The 14581-nt window shown below is 39.1% G+C and overlaps 1 protein-coding gene across 4 annotated transcripts in view; it reads left to right on the top strand.

The window, feature by feature from the left end:
- APP (amyloid beta precursor protein) overlaps positions 1-14581 on the top strand; it is a 212843-nt gene that overhangs the window by 169231 nt on the left and 29031 nt on the right. For all 4 annotated transcript variants that reach the window (XM_063393855.1, XM_063393854.1, XM_063393853.1 and 1 more), the window contains one exon: positions 14141-14362. In XM_063393855.1, coding sequence (XP_063249925.1) covers positions 14141-14362 — 222 coding nt within the window. The remainder of the gene's footprint in view (positions 1-14140; positions 14363-14581) is intronic.

The raw sequence follows: 14581 nt of genomic DNA, 5'->3' as shown, positions 1-14581 counted from the left end.
ATTTTGACCTGTGGTCAGTTCACAGCCTTGCTGCACTTCTTGCCATGAGTTGAATTAGGATGCTGTTCCCAATCATTCTGTGGTATTCTTAGGCCTTAAGAGGTTTAATGGTATTAGTTTCTTGCTGCAGACTGGCAGTTCCAACCAGTTCAAATGGTCTGGAGACTGATACTGCAAAAACAAAACATTCTCCTGGAGGCTTTGCAAAAGCAAATTCTGTGTCTCATCTTGTTTGGTGCCATTCTTTTTGTGATTGTTTTCTTCATCCTCTCCCTTAAAATGCTGTTTTGGATATATAATTAGCAATATCTGTCAGACTGCAGTGGGACTTCTCAATGTCTTGTTTTTCTGTAACTCTTCCTTGTTCTGTGTGAAAACTTAGCTGATGGGAAGAATTACACCTTCAAAAATGTTAAAGATGTTGAAGCAATACTTAGGATTTCTGAACCTTTAATTGAACTTAGGTTGCTGTGTCAAGGTATCAGAATAGTAAAGGGAAATGGACTTCCATTGACTGTGTCAAAAGCTTGTTTAAAGGTTTCCAAGAGTATTGTAATGGGATCATACAGAATAGTGTAGTTCATATCAAGTAAGAACAGTAATTACCTTGTAACTCAATTTGAGTGTGTTAGACTAGAAAAAGTCTTGAAATTGCTTTTTGTTTGTGGAGGTGGCAGTTCTAGGCTGCTCTAGGAACCAATTCCAGCCTTTCTCTAAACCTAGAGGCAAAAATACTGGTGGCATCTGATTGATGCTATAATGTCATGCATCAGAGTGCTTATAATGCCTTAATTTTTTTTCTGGTCAAGTAAAACAGTGTTATTGAGGCATGGGTAAATGAATTAGCACTCCAGGGTTTATCTGCACTGAGAAGAGACCGTGTTCAGTGAACTGGCATAGAAAAAGATATGGAATAGTCATTAGTGGTGCTCATCATCAGGGCAGTGGGATTTTGCACTAGTTGATGAATGTGCTTCATCCAGACAATGTAAATAGATTGAGCATTTGCAGTAGTTGCAAAAACCCAGAACTGGGGAAAACTGGACAATTCCTATTCAGTTTTATACTTTCTGCCATTCTGGAGATGAATGGAATTGTCATTTCTAAATTGCCCCAGGCACTTGGCTGTGTAGGGGAGTGTTCAATTTTGGATGCAAGGAAACATCATCTTTGCCAAAGCAGAAGTACTAAATTTCCACCCTCATCTCTTAAAAATCAGCACATTTTTCTGTGACAGCAAGTATTCCGTTGAGATTTGTTGGATATTTGCACCACACAGAAATTTCTTAGTAAACTTTAAACAGAGTTTGTAGAAGTAGGACAATGTAGGAAGTATGTAGGTCTTACCAAAGGTTCTGTAAAACCTGCCTTCTGGTTTTAAAGAGCCTGTTTGGCGTGTGTGTGCTGTATCATACAAGCCCATTTCCCTGCCCTTCTGCCCTGCCCTTTGTGCCCAGAAGTGTAATGCAACTTATAAGCATTACAATAAGCAGTCAAAAGCAGCCTTCAGAGAATGTGCATTTGCAGAGGTACGCTGAAGTGACTTCTAGCACTATGCCTGTGCTTTTACCCCATAGTTGATTTATTTATGTGTATCCAGTAACCTCAGCTTTTCAAGGAAAAATTTGAATTTTCTGTGAAGTGGTTGTTTACCTTTAATATTGTCCCTTGGAGGCCTATAGCTTTCAGTCAAAAAGATGGTTAGGATTCTAGCAAAATATATATTGTTGTGTCAGTGGTTAAAAATAGCAGAGTCCTTCCACAAAAGCAAGTGATAGATTTTGTATGCCTATATATTGACATATGGCCCAGTTGGAGTGCCTGATGAGCAATTAAGACCTTTTCTACCCAAGGACATCAGTTTTTAAAGCATTTGACTAATTCATATACATATATATACACACACTCTTACGCTGTTTTTTTTACCAAGTGTTGTTTTTTATTTTAATCATCACAAGCCTGTGGTCTTTACTAGGCTATCAGATTTGCCACTTTGTTATCTCTATAAAGTATTCTTACAATTATTTAAACACCATAAATAATAAGATGCCCTTTGTTGGAGCAAGGTGATGTATGATGTTCATGTAGGGAATCAGCCAATGTCACAGAGTCATGGAATGGGTGAGGTTGGATGGAACCTCTGGGAGGATGGAGGACATCTGTTCCATTCCCTCTGCTAAAGCAAGGCCACCCAGAGCCAATTCTCAGTGTTGGTCACCCTCACAGTGAAAGCCTTTTTTATGTTTAAGAGACTTAGCTCTGTCTGCTAGTCAGATATGTCCTTTGCTTCAGTGTAGGAGAGAAGGGAAAAAATCCTGGAAATAAATCCAACATTTTCTTGTCCTAAGCATATCTTATTTTTTGTCAAGATTATTTGTCATAGAAAATTAGGCAGAGAGTTGTAGATGATTAAAATAGATATAAATGCACATCGCTGACGCTGATGTTCTGAAGTGCTTTCATTAGCAATGTACTATATCCTCCCCATCTTTTGTAGCTAAATGGACAATTGTGTCCTATCATGGGCACTATTGTTCTCCAGAAAAGACATGAATCCTGATTTTTGTGTGCACAAGCCCTCTTCCCATCTCATAAATATTGTGAACATGACTTCAGTCAGTAAAAGAGCCGGCTTCCTCCAGGGCTCACAGATACCAGGAAAGGGATAAAGGGCTTCAGGTGGCTTTGGATTGAGGTGGCTTTTTCACAAGGGAAAGATATGGGACATCTTGTTTTACAGTTCAGAAATTTATTCAGAATAAAAAGTTAATAGAAGTGACTAAGTTTATTAAGAGAATATTTTTCCTCTGGTTTAAATAATGCTGTTCTTGTACCCTGCCTGTTTCACTTGTACCTCTAAAAAATCTGGTCTCGGGATCTAGGTGTTAGAACTGCGAACTGATAATAATCGTGGACCTGTAAATTATAAAAAAAGTAATTTTTAAATTTTCTGAGCATCTGCTATTTCAATGAGTATTTAAATCTTTCACTCTAAATAATTCATCTATTTGCAGGAGAGGTTTAAAGGTGTTGCCTTGATTTTCTTCAGCAGCTGTTGCTGAGAGCATTCTGCCCTGCATTGATAGATAATTCTTGAGGACCTTATTCTGTGACCTTTCCATTATTTTAGCGTGAAGTATTTTTTTATAGATGCTTCTCTTTTAATAGAAAATTGCCATCCCCACTACAGATCCCAGAGGGATGGGATCTGATCATGAGACCACTCTGGGCTCTCACAGCGGCAACAGGCTGAGGCTGAGACAGAGTCCACTTAATTTCTTTTGATACTCCTCTGGAAGAGTCTACAGTCACCTTGTGCACAATGGAAAAAATGCATTTAATTTTGAATAATTGTCCAATTATTGATTGTGTTCTTTCCTGGTTTCTTTTTTATTTGGTTGGATACACGTGAAAATGCGTATTTGATCAGGATTTTCTTCTAAATCACTAGTCATTTTCTGGTGTCATGAAGACAGTAGACTGGAAAATTCAGTCTTGGAGGGCCTTGTTTCTGCGAGTAGTAGGGTTACAATTATATGCAAATGTTGTATTTAAAGGAGTGTGTGTATTATTTTAAATTGGTATACTAGATATATTTGATTTTAAAAAGCATTATAAGTCAGGATTACTTTATAGCTACAGATTTGCTCATAAGCGTCTAGTTGAATTGATTTCCTGTTCTTTGGTGTCTTCAGTGAAAAGTCTAAAGCTGAGCACTCAGTTTTGAGATGATGCAGATAAAACATGTGGTGATACCGATTTTTTTTTTTTTAAGTCTGCTGCTAGTCTTATGAAGCAGAATGGCTTCTCGGCCTTTTTCATTAGTATTTCCTGATAACTGCTTCTAGCATTATGCTTTAAGGAACTCATATATTAGTTCATCATGTGCCAAATTTAAGATGGTATTCTGGTTTGTTTTGTTATTGTTTTTTCTTTTTTTTTTTTTGACAGATAACCAAAGTCTTGAAATGTCTTCCAGTTGTCCAGCTTTCAGATACAATCTGAGAGCAGGTGACTTTCCAAGTGCATAGCTCCAGTTAGAGGGGAGGCTCTGCCTTGGTAAAATGTTTCCTGCTTACAGAAGTCTCATTATACAGAGCTGTTGGAGATTTTTTTTTTGATACACTGAATATATGTGTAATTTTTTTCATAAATATGTCATCTTAAATCAAGTTCATGATGTCAGTGGCCACAAATACTGAAGCAGCCCGAAATTGTGGGATCAGGGACACTAACATCTTCTGCTTCATTTGTGCTGTTGCATGATGGGCTTTCTTTTCCCAATTAAAATGTTTTGGAAACACAGTTGTCATTCTGTGTGATTCACTCTAAGATCAGGTTCCTAGTAGGAGGTCTTGGATTGTGAAAGAAACAAAGGAATCACCTTAATTCTTACCTGCTGGCAAATTGCAAATCTCCGGTGACAAACAGTTAAAGACTGTCTGCACAAGCTAATATTGTTTTATATATAATATATTAGAGAGATAGTGTGTCAGTCTCTGGAATTGTTATCCAGAGGGATTTAAATGCTGAAGTCTGAACTGCATCACTGTGGGCAGGTATCCTGAGGGAGAATGCAAAATAAGTCTCTAATGTCAATGGTGTACTAAATTTTGTTTGAAGCATAGCTTGCTTTCCAGAAGTGCAGAGGGAAAATTCACAGGTGTTTATTATGGTCAGGTGTATCTGTGGTGTTTTATCTTGGCAAGTTGTTACTATTGGGATAAAAAGGAAAAAATTACATGGGATATGTGATTTTCCAGAATAACTGGGTTGATGGAGATATTGCAGTAATGTCCTGACATTCCCATGCACATGGGATTACAAATGAAGCGATGTTTCATCACTGCAGCTTTCTCCTGCTTGTGTGATTCTTATATACTCAATTTCACTAAAAAATGCATTTTTCTAAATAGTGATACCTGGGCAGGGTTTCAGTTCTTACTCTGTTCTGCATCCTTCTTTTAGATCATGAGTATGAAAAACAGTGTAAAAGGCATCAGAGCTGGTCACATCACACTTCATAGGTACATTTGGTAAATTTAATAAATGCATCTCTTTGGGTTACTCTGACAACCTATACATCTGGCCTATCAAGTGCTAAAACTGCAGTTAATAAATAGGCAAAACACTTATTATGTGGAGCAGGCACTGCACAATTCAGATTTGGTAAATTTGGATTTAAATTAACAAATATTCTCTTTTGACCAAGGGTATCAGCTGCTGATGCCTGTTTCGGGCTTACCTAGAAACAGCCAGACAAAGCTTAAAGGATAAAAAGGAGTATATTTAATGAAGGGCCTTCAGGTTCATTAAGGGCAGATGAAGCCTCCCCAAGGGGCTACACCCAGAATGACCAATGGTCACGAGTTTTTCAGACAATTGTAAATTTGGTTTATTAGCATATCAGGAGTTGATCCTCCAATTACAGTTTCAGGTAATTAAGTCATATACACCCAGTTCCCTGCCCATCCCCCCCATTCACTTTTGTTTATGTTTTTTAGAGCCTGAGGCAGATGATATCCTTGGATCTCAGGCCTAGAAGCATTGTTTTGTCTGACCAAAATGTGAAGAGAATTAACTAATGCTCTATATGGAGTTCAGTGTTACACATTAATGCAGTACAGGATCTGAAAAATACAAAACCTTAAATCTTAAAGCATCACTGCAACAAGTTCATGTTCAGATTTTTATTTTTTTATTAGATTATTTAGTGCTTCCAAGATCAGTACACATCAAAACTTGTGAGATTCACAATGTGACCTTTAGAAGTGTTTGTAGAAAATGATGGGTAGATGACTTTTTTCAGGTGTTACAAAGTGGTAGTTTCAGGTCCTACTGCAGTTTTAAATTGTATTGTGTATTGTAAGTTTGGCAAGTAAATATAATTATTTTTATCAGTAAATTAGACCAACAAATTATTTATAAATAAGTAATTATTTTCAGAAAATAGGACAATAAAATTCTGTAGCAATATTTCATATAAACCTTTTTTGCAGAGCAGTTTCACTTATAAGCCTTATAAGGTACTTAAGAGGGAAAGATACTTGGTACCTAGAAAAAGGTACTTTCTCTAATTCACACAAGTCTGAGCAGGAAAAATGATTGCTGATTCATCTGCCAGTAATATCAGTGATGATTGGTTGGGCTGTTTATTTAATTTAGACTCTTCAGCCTATTTTAAAGCACTTAATGATACTTTAATTTAGACTCAAATGTGGAATTAAATTTAAACTTGGAGCATTTGTCACAGGGCCTTCTGTGGATCAGGATGATGATGTACAATATATGTTCTGGATTATGGTATCATTTCAATTCAATTTTTTCCCTAAGTATTTTTTAATATTATCTTGTCTACTGTCACATTAGGTTGTTTCCATGTCTTACTTGGAGAGAAACTGTCTAATTTCACCAAATTGAATGAGATGGGGATGAGAGGAAGGGAGAGGGAACAGAAATTGATAAAAAGGCATGTTGCAAAAGGGAAGAGCAGGGTCTTTAATTTCTGTTAAATAACTCTCAGAGATGACACAAGCTTCAATACTCTCTGCTTTGAAGCAAGGAGGAAATGCAGTTATTAATCAGATGACTTCCTGTTAAATACCAAAAAAAAATTTGAATGTGCACTTAGCTAGAGCCATATGTTGAGATTTAATCTTAGTTAATAGCTAGTTTGTATAGTTCTCAGATAACTATGGGTCTGTAGTAATTAATGGTTCTGTCACTGAAGGCAAAGAGTGTCATACTAGCCTAGGAAAATTAGACAAAATTTCAGACCATGAGTTTCATAGCAGGCTGATGAAGTGGAGAGAAAATTGTCATGAACCTTTGCTCAGAGTGCTCAGTAATTGCATAGCCACATACAAAACTAAATTTGCATTGAAGTCCATCCGTAATGAAAAAGACACCGAGGTCATTTTGAAATCAATCATTACTTGGTAATAAGTGTGTTCCCGAATTGGATTGCCCAAGCTTTAAAGACTATTCTGTACCAGAAAACCTGTGATTTACCTGCACAAGGACAGTCACTCTGTATATTAGTTAAACATCATTAGGGGTTTTAATGATTTAAGACAAAATGTCTGCAAGGTAGATTCGTTACTGATATGAAACGTTATTCGATATTGATATGAAACGTTATTCCATGTGCCAGCTGACAGGAGGAGACTCACTTGGGTTGTTTTTATGATGTGATTCAGGAAACAGCAAAATCCACATGTGCTGAAATAGAAAGAGCAAGAAATGGAAGTGCTAAAGTTGTGATTTAAAAAAAAAAAAAAAATTATAGAAGCATGTTGTTTTTAGCATGATTCTAATTATTGCAACTATTCTCAAGTTCAAATGTGTATTTTTTCTAAAATTAGGTTCTTGGCCATCAAGGTGTTGTCTAAGGCTACGGGATGCTTATTCTCTTATCAACTTCTAGAAAAAATCTTTTATGTCAACCGTTTCATGATACCTTAAGTGTTCACTTTCTGAGAATTTGAAAAGGGCAAACTCTTTTCAACTTATTGAACAAGGTTTTCATTAACGTAAGAAATTTCTGAAACGTGCAGGGTTTTGGCTGCTACTTGCTCTTACCTAGTGGTGACATCTCTGAAGGACAGAAAATAAGAACTATGAAATGCTTTTTTTCCATGGTTCTTGCTCTTTCTGTCTCCCTTTAGCCCTGAGGCAGAGACACATTGCACTGGAAAAGTTTCCAGGCAAAGAGTCTTGTGGCATAATTTCAAAGGCTGTCGAGGAGGTGAGAAGGAAGCTTAGATCTGATGGCGTGGTCACGTTTTTTTGTCAGTATGGATCTGAGCACTGAAGGTTGGGCTCATTTCCAGTAGTTCACAGGAATGACCTACCATATCATTCCTCTTTCATCATCTTCAAAGCATGCAGGCAACAAAGTCACTCCTCCACCCTCCAGCATGCAGCTCACTTTCAGTAACATTCTCATCAGTGTCTCTCTAAATTATATTTGACTTGTACTATACAAATGAATTAGTTCAGCACTGAATACCACAGAATTCTGTTTTGGAGCTTGATAATGTTAGAATTATGACTCATAGCAGTATGTAATATCATGATCATACAGTGTTTGATTCAGCAAAACATCTTAAAGTAACAAAATACTTGAAATTCAGTGGAGCTTCACTCTGTGGTAGGGCACAGGAGGTCTTGTTTTCATATTTACCAGCTTGGGGGAGTTTTGATTCATACAGCTGACAAGATGCAGACATTCAAAGTTAGTTAAAACCTGCCTGCACTACATCAGTGCAACTGCTTTAGAAGATAACATGACATGTTGAATTAGCCCATAAAGTAGGCGTACAATTGAAAGCTTCAGCTAAGCATGTTACCTCTTACGACATGCGCCGTAATAAATGATTGTGTTGGTGTTCTTCGTGAATCCTAATTGTGGCATGCAGCATGTGCATGATTTAAGCTCCCTTCAGACTGGATTAAGGCAATGTGTGCCATGAAGCAAATTAAGCTGTTGCTGTGACTCAATTGCTCTGTAATTTCTTCTGTTAAGAAGAACAGGGAAGTTGCTGACACTTTTAGTTTTGTCATTTTGAAAGCACATGCTCAAAAGCAAGTAACTTCGGGAAAAACACATGTTGAGTTCAAATGGTCACTGATGGTAAGTGAGGCAGTAGGACTCTGCATTTGTACAAGTTCATTTGAGCTGGTTCCAAGCCCATCTTTGTTGGATCAACTATATGTTCTACCATGAAGATAGCATGTTACAGAAGAAATTTGATGCTGGGTCAAAATTATGGCACATAATTTGGTGGTATTTTAGTTAGTCCTAATTGGAGGTGTTTTGTGTACATTTCTTTTGCAGCAGCCCTCTTGTTAGAGGGTAGAAACGAGGCGAGACGCAGACTTCTTGTTTATCACAGCATGAAAAGGGTCCTGGCTTATTCCTCTTTACAGCTCAGCCATCCTCACTCCAACTTTACTGACTGTGGCTGCAGCAGGCTCCTACTGTAGGTTCCCCTTGCAGCCTCTGACTGCTGGTTATTTCCTGCTAAACTATGCATTTATTAGTTTGCAGACTCTGAATGCAGCTTTTACCTAGCTAGACTGTGACTGCAGGCTCTAACTGCAGACCCAAACTGACTTCACAGCAGTGATTCTCTCTCCTCAGGATCTTTCTCCATCATGATCCTCTCTCACCAGCTAATCCACTCCCTTTTATCACACTTACCTTTATTGGATATAGCTGTGACTTGTCAGAGGTGAGCTGTTACTTATCAGGGGCAAGGTCACCTGTATTCCCTTTTCCTACATACTTTATTTCTAATCTGGTTTAAGAAATTGTTTTCTAGAACTCCACAATTACAATTGCCAATTTTAAACCTGTTTTTCAAGTAAATTCAATGGTCTTGGCACATAATAGTGATTGCAGAGCTTTTCATCTAGATGGGCTCCTTGAAAACACAACAAACAAATATAATTATTTTTGGAAATTTTAAACAATAAACTATGAACTAAGTAAAAATTATGGTTTGAAAGATAGCTGATGAGTTGTTGGCACTCTGGGACAGCAAGAGAAGCTGTTCCATGTGAAATTCTTGTCATTATGTCTTGTCATAGCTGTGCCAGTTAAGGGCTGGGAAGTATGTTCAGAGTTCAACATTGGAAACAATGTTGTGTAGTAAAAGTAGATAAGGTTTTAACATAACGTGGGTTTTGCCATTCCAAGGCTCCATCAACTTTGTTGGGATTTGTAAAGCTATCTTTTCTAGGCCAGTGCTAGAAAGGTTTGCAAATAGAACTGTGGTCTTAGGGCACTGTAGACAAATAGCTTCTAACAATCCAGAATCTACCAGAATATTTTGCAGTAAATTTTATTTCTTTTCTTCAGCTCTCTCTTTGCTTTTGGCTCCATTTGCCTCTTTGTGGGATAAGAGAACAGTCTTGAAAGGAATATGGAGTGGTATTACACTTCTATCCTATTCCCCAACCATATTTCACTTCAATTTTTCTAGATGCTGCTATTGAGGAGTATTGACCCCTAAGGAAATGTCTGCAGTGAGTCCAAGAATGAGTGAAACTTGCTTAGGTGTTATGAGAACTGCAAGAAGCATCTTACTAAAATACTAGAAGTGAGCCTGTCTGTCATCCTGAGAAAGATGATGTTTTAGGTGCCTGAAGGAGAATTCTGAATGTCTGGAGGAGAAGCAGCAATTGTGTGCCCTCACACCAAATCCAGAGCTGGTGGGAGGTCTGAGGTCCCAAATGAGTGTGGTCTTTTCCCAAGGTCATGGTTCCTTTTGAGCACTTGCTGTCAGAGGGACAGAAAGATTTGCCATCCTCTTTATTTTTCTCAATGGCAAAGCTTAGCAGACTGCTACAAGGAGATAATGAGCCAAGCAAAAAACAATTATTGTAGGAAGATTCTCAGAGTTTTTGTCCTGTTGGTTTGATGTGAGATGAAATTTCGAGGAGCAACCTAGGATCTCTGTATTTTCACCACCTAATAAGATACAACACAAATAAAAGCCCTGAAGCAGTCTTGAATGCACATCCTAGCCTCTAGCTGTGTCTGTACTCCCTGCTTATTTAGGGATTTGTCTTTGCACGGTGGGGGAATTGAGTTGGCAGCTGCAGATGGAGGGAGTACTGTGTTGATGAATGGATGTATGGCTTTCCATTAGTGTAACTGATGGTTCAAGTAGCCATCGATACCAGGAACAAAATCAGCCCTGAAAAATTGATCTTGGACTTTGCCAGTAGTATCAGTAACTGGAAATCCTAAGGCAATATTTTTTAACAATTCAACGATTGAAGCAATTGTTTGCGAATCATTTACTCAATGCAGACAGAGCTGCCTCAGTGTGATGGATTCCAGCAGTTTCTATGCCAGGCACTTCCAGTTTCTCACTGTCATTCAGTGTCTGATTCATCCTGTCAGATGGGCTTGACTCATGTGGCCATTGTTTCTCCGCTTGTAAATGGATGTGATCATAATCTGCTGGTTGTAGTATCTGTCTGCCTCACTTGAGCTATTGTGCAGGTCAGTTCCTCTCCATGCTGTGCACCACAGCTGAGTGGAAAAAAACAGAGCTGGCAACCATGTGCTCCCACTTGGGTAACCTTGAGAGAGACTTTGTGTGTGATCACTCCCAGCCCTCAGAAATTTGGATGTCATGATGGGAGTTTGGAGCCCCTCTCTGTCAGCCTGGCGGGCCCAGCCATGTCTGCACTGTGACCTCTCCTGAGTGCTGTAGCTGTCCTGGTGCTGCTTCAGCCAGAGCTCAGGTCCTTCCTTCCCCTCTGTGCAGCATTTGTCCCTTTCCAAGGCAGGAACTGTCTGCAGGTGACACTGAGTGAGTTGGCAGCAGAGTATGGACAGGAGTTGTACAGGATAGATGCTGCCCGGGGAAAAGGAGTGGCTGCGGTACAGATTCTCCAGCACTATCCCCTGCCTGAGCTCCAGGTCTCTATAGTTGCCCCACATCATCCTCTGGGGATGGGGAGAACAGCAGGAACAAGGGGAGCTGTGCTCCAAAACCATTCCAGTGCCCAGGTTTTGAAAGGTCTGTGGTCACAAAAATGCTCAGTACTGTAACACTCTCTCGTGTGGTCCATAATGACGTGGGGTTAGTGTTCTCAGCTGCTGTCATTTGTGGCTCCCTGCAAGGCACATGAACACCAGACTCCTTCCTCAGGCCACTAAAATCCAGCTCTTTTTTTGTAAAGTCTCTTCATTCCTATCTAATGAAAATTACCAGGTCATGTGAGAGTGTCTGCTCAGAATATCAAGATGCTTCACCTGTCTCTTTTCTGATAAAAGAAGGTGGTTTAATTTGAAAAAGGAGTAGTGTAAGTGCAGTTTTGAGACAAAATCAAATTTAACTTCTATGCTGAAGATTTAGTAGGTGTCATAAAATAGTACTTGCTTCAGTAAAATGAACATGAAAACCAATTCAGTGTGACTGAAATATGCTTTATATACTGTGCTAGTAAGTCATTCCGATGGACAAATTAAATCACAGAATTAAATTTTGTATTCACATTAGTCTTACCATCTGCTCAAGTAATTACTGTTTAAACTGGAAGATTTATTTTAAAACATTATTCTACAAGGTTCAGAACCCGTGTTTGCCCCAGAGCTGAGGTTGCAACATTTTGTTTATTTCTGATGTTCTCAATTTAGCGTTATGGGAATAGAGTGGTAAAGAATTTAATCCGCTGTCTCAAGGTGGCCTTTGAGAGACGTGTTACAGAGCAGAGCCCTACTGCATCATCATTGATAGAGGCACTGAAGCAGTGGCACCTCTAATGCTCATGAGGTGGTAAGGGTCCCTACTGAGGGTGCTGCATGGTTGCATTGTACTCCAGTGTTGTGAAGCTTCATGATGTAAAACTATGGGAGAAACATAACATTCAAAAGATTTTGCTGAGGTGTCTAAAGCTGTGGTGTGTATAGAAAACTAGATGCCCTTCATCACTAATATTACTAGGAAATGAGTGAGCCCCTATGCAGTGGCATAAGGGGTTTAGCAGCAGAGTGGTGATTCATGTCCCTGACTTGCTGCGTGGTGGAGATGTGGGTGTGAAGTAGTGGCAGTCAGGGGATCCTTAATGAAGTGCAGAGAAGACTGTCTTAATAAAAGCTGTTGTATCACCAGCTGCCATGTGTGTTCTCATGTGCTCACTTGCACTCTATTACAGTCTCCTGCTATGAACTATTTAGCTCTGTGGGACCTGCTCACTCTTGGTGCCTTATTAGCAGTTATTAGTCTGCATTGCAGTTGCTTACTTGAATGTGCTCTTGTGCAGCAAGTTCCCTCAAAATACCTGCAAATAGTATGTTTTTCCTACAAAAACAGATGTCAGTGAAGCAGGAGGGATCAAGAATGGAATTGTAGAATAGTTTTGGTTAGAAGGAACCTTTAAAAGGTCATCTAGTCCAGCCCTCTCTGCAATGAGCAAGGACATCTTTAACTAGATCAGCTTGGCCAGAGCTCTGTCCAGCCTGGCCTTGAATGCTGCCAGGTACAGGCATCTACCACCACCCTCCTTGTAAAAAATTTCTTTCTTGTATCTTGTGTAAATTTACTCTCCTTCAGTTTAAAACCATCGCCTGTGTCCTGTCGCAAAAGGCTCTGATAAGTTTGGCCCTTCTTTTCTTATATGCCCTATCTAAGTATTGAAAAGCCACAGTAAGGTCTTCTAGGACCTTTCTCTTCTCTAGGCTGAACAGCCCCAGGTGTCTCAGCCTGTCTTCATAGCAGAGGTACTTCAGCCTTCTGATCAGCTCTGTGGCCCTCTGGACTCACTCCAACAAGTCCATGTCTTTTCTGCACTGAGGGAAGAGGAATTTTGATGTGAGAATGGAGTAGGAGTAATGAAGCACACGCAACCTCTGAGCTTATTTTTAACATGAAGTTGAACAGTTTGTCCTATACACCTTATGGAACTGGAAAGTGCTTTGATTGTTCCCACCTTGCATCAAGAAAAAGAACTCCACAGCATAGATAATACTGTAGCTTTAGGTGCTGGTAGCTTGTAAAATAATTTGCCTGCCACTACTAGTAGTAGTAGTAGTAGTAGTAGTAGTAGTAAGTGTCTACTACTGCTTTTTAATAAAGAGTGACTTCAGTGTTACCATGAAGTTATGTACGTTAAAAAATCAAATGTTTCTTCAGATTTCATGTGTCATAGTAAACCAAATTTAATACAGAGACTGCTGTGGGAATTTAGGATTTAAGAGTTGTGATGAGCTTTGGCAGTGAGCATTTCAGAGGAAGGAGAAATTACGAAGACATTCCTTTCTGTGGCTCTCTCACCAGTTGACTTACAGCAGCATGTTGAGTTGAAGGGAATTCTTTTGTGCTTCCGTTCGAAGTGATTGGGAAGAACCAAGGAATGGGTGTAGCACAGACTTGTGATCTGTTACATGGTGGAAATGGGGGTAGGAAACAGCATTGAGCAGTTCTGGTTGATGTTTCAAAAAAATGCCTTAGCTGTAGTGCTCATCATGGGGTTTTGACTGTTCCAAGCCTTAATGTTTTTATTTATCATAAGAAAACAGAATCTCACAACAGTGAATTCTTACTTGAGTAGCATTGAAAATAGGTCCTTAGATATGCTGGCTCTTTCAGATAATTTCTGCATTGCAATTTCCTTGCAGATGAATTACTTCAGAAAGAACAAAACTACTCTGATGATGTTTTGGCCAATATGATCAGCGAACCCAGAATCAGCTATGGAAATGATGCTCTTATGCCTTCATTGACGGAAACAAAGACTACAGTTGAACTTCTTCCAGTGGATGGAGACTTCAGCCTAGATGACCTTCAGCCGTGGCATCCCTTTGGAGTTGATTCTGTTCCAGCCAATACTGAAAATGAAGGTAAGTACAATAGGGGGAGAAACCACAGAACTCTCTGAGCTGAGCTTTGTGGTTTCTCTTCATGTAGTTCCCTGAAAATTAATATTTTTCTTATAAGTAGGATAGAGGTTCTGAAATATACATTTGGAACTGGTCTGCTGTGTCAGTTGTGTCTCTGATGGAATAGAAAATCCTGACTAAAATCTGTAATTTAGACACACAGTACATTTCAGAGTTGAG

This window comes from Prinia subflava, chromosome 3 (assembly GCF_021018805.1).
Source record: "Prinia subflava isolate CZ2003 ecotype Zambia chromosome 3, Cam_Psub_1.2, whole genome shotgun sequence".
Classification (NCBI taxonomy): Eukaryota; Metazoa; Chordata; class Aves; order Passeriformes; family Cisticolidae; genus Prinia; species Prinia subflava.
The sequence above is the reverse complement of the archived record's forward strand: the minus strand, read 5'-3'. Positions and strand labels throughout refer to the sequence as shown.